This window comes from Arachis hypogaea, chromosome 3 (genome assembly GCF_003086295.3).
Source record: "Arachis hypogaea cultivar Tifrunner chromosome 3, arahy.Tifrunner.gnm2.J5K5, whole genome shotgun sequence".
NCBI classification, from domain to species: domain Eukaryota; kingdom Viridiplantae; phylum Streptophyta; class Magnoliopsida; order Fabales; family Fabaceae; genus Arachis; species Arachis hypogaea.
This window is the reverse complement of record NC_092038.1, coordinates 80,721,122-80,730,756: the sequence shown is the minus strand read 5'-3', so window position 1 is coordinate 80,730,756 and position 9,635 is coordinate 80,721,122. Positions and strand designations below refer to the sequence as shown.

General features: G+C 31.3%; 1 protein-coding gene across 17 annotated transcripts; it reads left to right on the top strand.

Moving 5' to 3' along the window:
• Positions 1-3,467: 3,467 nt before the first annotated feature.
• On the top strand, positions 3,468-6,435 carry LOC140183810 (CSC1-like protein At1g11960). Of its 17 annotated transcripts, XM_072233134.1 has the most exons (9): positions 3,468-3,578; positions 3,660-3,754; positions 3,852-3,885; positions 4,454-4,531; positions 4,660-4,827; positions 4,958-5,013; positions 5,122-5,591; positions 6,008-6,109; positions 6,192-6,435. In XM_072233134.1, coding segments are annotated over exons 1-5 (237 nt in total). In that variant the 5' UTR covers positions 3,468-3,577; the 3' UTR covers positions 4,689-4,827; positions 4,958-5,013; positions 5,122-5,591; positions 6,008-6,109; positions 6,192-6,435. The 17 variants fall into 17 exon arrangements, with proteins under 17 accessions (XP_072089235.1, XP_072089219.1, XP_072089227.1 ...); XM_072233118.1 differs by lacking the exon at positions 3,852-3,885; XM_072233126.1 differs by having other exon boundaries at positions 4,475-4,531; positions 5,122-6,109.
• The last annotated feature ends 3,200 nt before the right edge of the window (positions 6,436-9,635 follow it).

Sequence of the window (9,635 nt, the reverse complement as noted above, 5' to 3'; positions counted from 1 at the left end):
TTGGCATTCACCTTCATGATGGCTCTTAGATATTGAGCAACTTGCTCTCCAGTTACATCTTCATTCTCTTCAGAGGAAGAATAATCTTCAGAGCTCATGAATGGCAGAAGAAGATTTAATGGAATCTCTATGGTCTCTATATGAGCCTCATATTCCTTTAGGTCCTCAATAGGGAACTCCTTCTTGTTTGAGAGACGTCCCAGGAGGTCTTCCTCACTAGGATTTTTGTCCTTCTCCTCCCTTGTGCATTCGGCCATATTGATTACATCAATGGCCTGCACTCTCCTTTTGGATTTTCTTCTGTATTGCTTGGGAGAATACTGGGAGGAGTTTTAATGACTTTCTTACTCAGCTGTCCCACTTGTGCCTCCAAATTTCTAATAGAGGACCTTGTTTCACTCATGAAACTTAAAGTGGCTTTAGACAGATCAGAGACTATGTTTGATAAGTTAGAGGTGCTCTGTTCAGAATTCTCTGTCTGTTGCTGAGAAAATGATGGAAAAGGCTTGCTATTGCTAAACCTATTTCTTCCACCATTATTAAAGCCTAGTTGAGGCCTTTGTTGATCCTTCCATGAGAGATTTGGGTGATTTCTCCAAGATGAATTATAGGTGTTTCCATAAGATTCACCCATGTAATTTACCTCTACCATTGCAGGGTTCTCAGGATCATAAGCTTCTTCTTCAGAAGATGCCTCTTTAGTACTGTTGGATGCATTTTGCCATTCATTCAGACTTTGAAAAATCATGTTGACTTACTGAGTCAACACTTTGTTCTGAACCAATATGGCATTCAGAGCATCAATTTCAAGAACTCCCTTCCTATGAGGTGTCCCATTATCCACAGAATTCCTTTCAGAAGTATACATGAATTGGTTATTTGCAACCATGTCACTAAGTTCCTGAGCTTCTACAGGCGTTTTCTTTAGGTGAATGGATCCACCTGCAGAGTGGTCCAATGACATCTTGAAAAACTCAGATAGACCATAATAGAATATATATAATATGGTCCACTCTGAAAACATGTCAGAATGACACTTTTTGGTCATCTGCTTGTATCTTTCCCAAGCTTCATAGAGGGATTCACCATCTTTTTGCTTGAAGGTCTGAACATCCACTCTAAGCTTGCTCAGCTTTTGAGGAGGAAAGAACGTATCCAAGAAGGCCATGACCAGTTTATCCCAAGAGTCCAGGCTATCTTTAGGTTGTGAGTCCAACCATGTTCTAGCTCTGTCTCTTACAGCAAAAGGGAAAAGCATGAGCCTGTAGACTTCAGGATCTACTCCATTTGTCTTGACAGTCTCACAAATCTGCAAGAACTCAGTTAAAAACTGATAAGGATCTTCAGATGGAAGTCCATGAAATTTGCAGTTCTGTTGCATCAAAGCAACTAATTGAGGTTTCAGCTCGAAATTGTTTGCTCCAATGGCAGGAATTGAGATGCTTCTTCCATCAAACTTGGACGTTGGTTTAGTGAAATCACTAAGCATCCTCCTTGCATTATTGTTGTTGGGTTCGGCTGCCATCTCCTTCTCTTGTTCAAAAATTTCAGAAAGGTAGCCTCTGGATTGTTGTAATTTAGCTTCTCTTAGTTTCCTTTTTAGAGTCCTTTCAGGTTCTGGATCAACTTCAACAAAGATGCTTTTTTCCTTATTCCTGCTCATATGAAAGAGAAGAGAAAAAGAAAAAGGAAGAGGAATCCTCTATATCTGGACAAAGAGGATCCTTATTACTAGTAGAAGAAGAAAGGAATAAGAGTGGAGAATCCAATCACAAGGATGAGGATAGAGGCAGTGATTGGAGATGAAGAGAGGTGAAGAGAAGTGTTAGTAAATAAATAAATAAATAGAAGAAAATAAGAGAGGGAGAATTCGAAAATAATTTTGAAAAGGTAGTTAATAATTTTCGAAAATTAAAGACAAGATATAATTAAAATTAAAATTTAAAACAATTAAAAAGAATTTTTGAAAAAAAGATGAGATATTTTCGAAAATTAAAGAGGGAAAAGTAGTTAGGTGGTTTTGAAAAAGATAAGAAACAAACAAAAAGTCAAATAGTTAGTTGAAAAAGATATTAAAATCAAATTTGAAAAGATAAGAAGATAAGAAGTTAGATAAGATATTTTGAAATCAAAATTTTGAAAAAGATAAAATTTTGAAAAAGATATGATAAAAAGATAAGATAAGAAGATATGATAAAAAGATATGGTTGAAAAAGATTTAATTTTTAAAATTAAAATTAATTGCTTAACTAACAAGAAACTACAAGATAAGATTCTAGAATTTAAAGATTGAACCTTTCTTAACAAGAAAGTAACAAACTTCAAATTTTTGAATCAATCATATTAATTGTTAGCATAATTTTCGAAAATAAAGATAAAATTAAGAAAAAAATTTTTGAAAAATAATTTAAAAAAATAAATTTCTAAAATTAATTAAAAAAATGAAAAATATTTAATTTTTGAAAAAGTTTAAAAAAGATAAGATTTTTTAAATTGAAAATTTGACTTGACTTGTAAGAAACAACTAATTTAAAATTTTTTGACCAAGTCAACTCAAATTTTCGAAAATTTGGAGAGAAAAAAGGAAAAAAAAATATATATATATATATATATTAAATTTTTAATGATGAGAGAGAAAAACACAATTATGACCCAAAACATAGAAATTTTGGATCAAAACCAATTATGCATGCAAGAACACTAAGAGAAGAAGAATTCTACAACTACAAGAGAACAATTAAGGAAGAAAAAGGAAAATTAGAAGAGGAGAAGAAGTAGATCTAGATCTAAAACCTAATCCTAATTATAGAAAAAAGAGAGTTTCTCTCTCTAAAAACTAACTCTTACTACTTCTAAAACTAAACTATGACTAAAGGTTCCTAAGTGTATTATCCCTCTTCAATCTTTGGGTTAAATATAGCATCAAAAATAAGTTGGATTGGGCCCAAAATGCTTCAGAAATTGCTAGCCACGTGTTGCAATTAGTGAATCACGTGCCATCACCAATGTGTATGCGTACAGTGTGCGTGTGCATCTCTGAACGCCAGGCAACTATGGCAAATTTTATATTATTTTGAAGCCTCAGATGTTAGCTTTCCAACGCAACTAAAACCGTGTCATTTGGACCTCTGTAACTCAAGTTATGATCGAATAAGTGTGAAGAGGTCGGGCTTGATAGCTTTGCGATTCCTTCATTTCTTCATGAGTTCTCCATTTCTACATGCTTTCTCTTCATTCCCTCAATCCAATCTTTGCCTCCTAAACTTGAAATCACTTAACAAACATATCAAGGCATCTAATGGAATCAAAGTGAATTAAATTTAGCTATTTTAAGTCATAAAAAACATGTTTTCACTTTTAAGCACAATTAAAGGAGAATTTACAAAATCATGCTATTTTATTGGATACATGGAAGAAAAATTGACAAAACCCTCTAAATTCAACACAAGATAAACCCTAAAAATAGGATTTATCAGAACCCTAACTATTGATTGAACTTTGATCGGGAATCAGATAGTGAAGGAAATCGAGCAGGACCTGTCTGGATTAAAGTGTGGCCTTGCTCATCTCTTCTATAAGTATAATCTATTTCATTTCATTTTGACTTTGATTGTTTGAGCTCAGTGCCACTGAAATTGGAACTGGAACTGAAATCGCAGTGCAGCCCACGAGTGCTTCTCTTACTATTAACGAGAATTACGATTTTGATGTTCGTGATGATACTGAAACCTTCCTCAATCAAATTGTTCCTGAGGTTCTTACATTTTTGTTATTACTATTCTCTTCTTATTTTTAAGTTAATAGTTAACCATAAGTATAGCAATTCCAAGAACACAACTTGTGGTGTGCAGGGTTCATCGGTGCCTTGGAAGCATACTCTAGAGGGTTAGTTGACTGTAATTTAGTGTTTCTTTTTTTTTAATTTATTCTGTGAGTTTGGGTTTACAAGCTTAAGATTGAGTCATCGTGATTTTGTAGAATTAATTTTGACTATTAGTGGGTTTAGTTTTATGTGATTTATGTTTGGAAATTTTTATCTTAAGTTCGGTCGATAATGAATGTTATTTTAGATGATTTTGTAGTGAAAGAAATATGGGGATTTCCGTTACAAATTATAGTTGGAGCTATCTTTTGAAGTCTGAACAGACTTTTCCAATTTTAGACATTGACCATGCTAGCCACCAACCTTTTATAATGTGACTTTTTGTCTTGTAAGTTATTCATGCTTTCTTCTAGTGTGCAAAACGTTTTCCTTTAGCTGCACTAGTTTACAGAACTTCTAATAAATGATTAGCAGCTAAGAACTCATCTTCTAACACCAGAACTTCTAATCAATGATTAGTTATTGTATCCTTGAATTATTTTAATAAAAATTTAGAAATAAATATAAATGATAGTTGGACTGCTAAGTTATCCAAGAGAGTATGCTTATAGGCCTTTATGTTGGATTCAGAGTATGAAGCTCATGTTTCAGATTTTGGGATTGCTAAGTTTCTCAAGCCTGGTTCATATAGTTGGACAACATTTGCTGGTACTTTTGGCTATGCTGCTCCAGGCTACACATTTTGCCTTATATTACATTAAAAATATTGATATGGTTAAACATTGATAGGGTGTTGTATGATAGATGAAATATTGCTTGTGTTGGATGATTCATAGGTACTAAATGCACTCAGGAGCATTTGTGAGCAAGTTTGTCAATTTAGACTTAAAGTCTTATATAAGGTTCTTGAATTGGATGCCGGCAGCATTGCAAATGCCGAAACCAGAACTAATTGACCATGCAGGCCTGGATTCCGCCGTATACTTGAGGATATACTTGCTCGGGTATGCTCCTAAAATATTATTTGCAGTAACTATGGTTGTGTATCTGATATTAAATTTATATATTAATTTGGAGCAGGCATTGATTAAATTGTTCCTTTCTTTCTTGTTGATTTGCTATATATTCTCTCAGGATAAAAATATTTGTCCCTATTGCCTTCCTTGTGTTGACATTGGAGTATGTACCAGGTCTTTATCTTGACCTCTGGCTTCTTTTCTTTAAGTCAAATGAAATTGGCATGTTGTACAACATTTTAAGCCAGTGTATGGTTTATGACACTGTTACTTGTGGGACAGGCATCAAGAAAAATCAAGTGGATGTGTAAACTTCGCGTGGCTATGATCTGATAAGGATCTCATCACGTGCTATTGAGGCATACTTGATTCGGGTTCATAATCTTCACCCCTTTTCTAAACTGGGTTTGATTAACGAGGGAATGAATCATTAGTTTTGTGTTGTAGATAGTGAAGACTGGTTTTTTCCATTTGGATCCTCATCCTGGTAATCTGGCTATTGATGTGGATGAAGCACTTATTTATTATGATTTTGGGATGATGGGGGAGATAAAATCTTTTACTCGAGAGAGACTGCTAGAACTTTTCTATGCAGTTTACAAAAAAGACGCCAAAAAGGTCTTGAACTCTTATACTTGTTGTCTGGTGCGGTGATGCTCTTTCTTCACCAACGACACCTTGAAGCGTTCAAATTTGGTTTATAGTAGCATAGATAAGCTTTCCATTTCAAACATTCCATTAGGATCAAACAGGTAAGCAAATCTTGTATTGGTATTTTTTCTTTGTTATAGAAGAAGCTTTTGGTAATTGAAGTTAATTTTTACACACAAATAACGTTTTAAATGTATTACAAATTTTGGACCCATTTGGTAATGGCATATGCTTTTACCGTTTGGACATGCTATATCTTGAAAAGGAAGTATCAAATTATTGCAATAATGAGGTTACATTTTCTTGCTTCAGAACGACGCCGTCCTGATCAGTTCATAGTAAGATCATGTTCTCATGACTTGTGATATGTTTATAATCATAGTAACAACGCTTCTGGATAAGGATTTATGTACTAAGATTGTTTAACTCCTAATTCAAAATTTATACTCAAAAAGTGTATCCTGTTTGTTTTTATTTCAAAAGTCACAGCGCTCTTGAAGAAATTACTCTTGTGCAGATACTTGTTAGGAATGTACCACCTGATCCTGATGAATCAGTTAGTGAGCTAGTGGAGCATTTCTTCTTGGGCAACCATCCAGACCACTATCTCACTCATCAGGTCCGATCCCAAATTTTCTTGTCTTAAATATTATTGTCAACAAGATTATTTTCTTATATCATAGTATCTTTTTTATGTGCAGAACCACTTTCTTATTGATGATGATGATGAAGAGTTTTTTTGGAGAACTATGATGATGATGGGGATGAAGATGACACTAGGACTATAGCTGATAATTTTAGTATGGTTTTATCAATACACTTTGTTTATGTTTTAAATTATATTTAATTGTTTGTTTATAGTACTTTTTTTTTTAGTTTGATAATACGATGAATTTGTTTATTTCTTGAAATATTATAAATATTCGAATACAAATTAGATAAAAATTTGTATTTATTAAATTTATATTTATTTTGTATGAAAACAGGTTTATTTTGCAATAGAAAAATCTAAAAAAAATATTTTACCTTATTGATGTATTTATAGACAGATTTTCTGTTTGTATTCAGAGTTTGGAATGATTTTTCAAGGTTCTAATTATCGATGGAAAATCTGTAGGAAAATTCATTGCCAATTATCGACGGAAAATCTGTCAAAAAATTTGTCTTTAGTTACAGACGAAAAATCTATCGAAAAGTTTGACACTCACGAAATAGAGGGGAAAATTTACAGAGAAAAAATCTGTCGGTAACTAGTAAAAATCTGTCGGTAATTTATCGACGAAAAATAATTTTCGACAAGACTTTTACAGAGGGACAAAATCCATCGGTAATTTCGTCGGTAACTAAAAATTCGTTTGTAATATAGACTAAATCTGTCTGTATTAAGTAATTTTCTAGTTGTATTAGAGGGAGCCAACTCTAGTAGGATGGATAATGAAAACAAGCTTCCTTAAATTGTAGATAAAGTTATATTATAATATGTAGTAGTTTTAATTGAAAAAAATACAAGCACCGATAAATGTGGTTGGCTAGCCCAATACAGCACTTAAATGATACATAAATTATGTCAAAATTATCAAAATTTTCGTCCTTGAACTATTTTCTACTTTTTTTTTCATTTAATTTCAATAATGATCAATACAATAGTAGTACTTTTTGATATTTGGTTGTCTTCGTTCGTTTCAGTCAGCGCTTGCAATTATATTCTACCATTCTAATTTCAGGAAGAACTGTAAAAGAGAAGTGATAATGGCCGCCATGAAAAGGGATGCTGAACATTACTCACGTTAGGTATTTAAATGAAATTATCTATATCTTGTTAAGAATTTTCAAAATTTCAATAGTATGGCTTCTTATTTATACACTGGACACTGGACAAAACTTATACTTAATTATTCTATCTACTGTTATCTGGGAAGTTCATTGTTTGTTTATAGTTGACAATGCAATAATGTTCATGTTCATGGCCATCGATTGAGCAAGTCCACCATTAGTTGGCAATGTCGAATACTTCCTGCATGGAACATAACCCTTAAAATTCAATAAAATTACTGAACTGGTTTAATTTGAAATCCAAGATTATTCATCACAAGAATTCATATCTAAATTAAGTTGTCAGTCTTACTTATAAGAAAATTAATATTAATAAATTAATGAGTAATTATTCACTTATATAAAAAATTTTAATTTTATTAAGTAACAACAGAAACTGATTTGTAAAATTTTTTATAACAATTTTATGTGATAATTTATTTGTCTAATGAAATTAAATTTTAATAACTGACTTAGTAATTAAAATTTATTAAACATTAAAATTTTCAGGTAAAAATATTTACAAAACTGATTTAATGTATAACTCTTATTATATTGTTTCGTGCATAATAGAAAAATAATTAAATGATAATGCATTGTTTGAATCATCACCCACATGAAGTGAGAAATTGTGAGGGTAGTATATTTATTAAAATAGTTTTTTGGTTATTTATTATTATTATAACAAAAATTAAAGATAAAAATAATACAGACTTAAAATTTAAATTTAAATTTTTAATCATATTTAATCATTAAAAAATAAATAAATAAATAACTATTGTATTAGAAATAAATTAATATAAAGTATATTTAGTACATAATAAAAAGTAAAATAGAAAAAAATATTTTTAAAATTAAAAAAATAAAAAAGTAAAAAGATGACCTAAACAACAATGACTAGACTGAATCTTCGAGATTTAAAATTTTAAATTGCGCTCAACTTTTAATGTACCTTTTGATGAAAAGTTAAAGTAACCACGGAAAAAGTCCAACGTAATTTCTATCACTCCTGTTCACGTCGTATTTTGACTCTTAATCTCTATAGCACCTGAAGACACTTTCTTTAACCACATTATATTATGAGGCCTATCATATGATACAGCATTCTCCAAACCCAAAATACTGACTTTTTCTTTCTTCATTTTGGTGTTATTCGTTAGTTTTTTTTTTGGCAGATTTTCTCACGAAGCAAAAATGTAATAGTTCAGGAAAGGCCCTTCTAGCAGAACTACGACAACCACAGATTGTCAACAACAATGAAGAATTTGCTGAGGGTTTAGATGAAATAAGTCTCAACCAAGACGATGCTGGATCTTTGGATATAGACAAAACGAATGAGCATGATACAATGATAACAGATCAATCAATTGCACCTACCAAACATCACCATAATGACCCTTTAGTTGTGAATGTCAAAGGTATACGCAATTCTCAATTTTAACATGATTTTTTGAGTTCTAATATTTGGTTTATTTCTTTTATTCAATTTTACATTCGGTTGTAGACATTTCTACCGGAGAAATCACAACTTGTAAAATAACGGCCGTTTAAGGTTGGCATTTGAAAAAGGATGAAAAAATCATTATGGAACTTGATGGCCATGGACAAGGTCGAGATAATGGTGCAAATTTATTGGTATAGTTTCTTGGTTTAATGGCTCGTAGAGCAATGTTGTGTCCAATTTCAATTCAAAGATGGGATCAGATGCTTTAAGACAACACAAAAAAAGCAGTGAAACTACATTGAAGTAAGTATATATACTCAAGACATTTTAAAATTTTTTCTGTTGTATTAAATTGCTCATTGTAGCTCTAAGTGGTTGTATGCTACTTATATGTGATACTGTATCTATTTATGGTTGTTTTCTCATATTATATAGTTAAAATTATAGATGTACATACAATGTTTTATGTATCTATTATTCTCTCAAAAAAATAATTTTTTTTGCCCAATTTGTGTAGAATTGGCTTGTTTCTTTGCTTATTAGGTTTGTTTTTTATTTTTTATTTTTTGCTTAAAATGTTATATGCTCTAATTTGAGTGATCGTTATAAATCATGTTAGAAAATAGTGCTTTGAAAAAAATAAGTAAAGGGATGAACAAGCTATTTTAGAAATCTTAACAAGTGTCTCTTGATTTTTTAAAAAAAAGTTGGAGAGGATATATTAATGTATAAGATACTGCAATTGGGGATATTATCATGATAAATGAATACCATTAGATATGTGTGATTATATATTCATGTTCTATTTTCTTGTATAATTATTGTCATGATTAACATCCACTAGATATGTGTGATTAAATATTCATGTTTTTTTATCTGTTTGATTTTA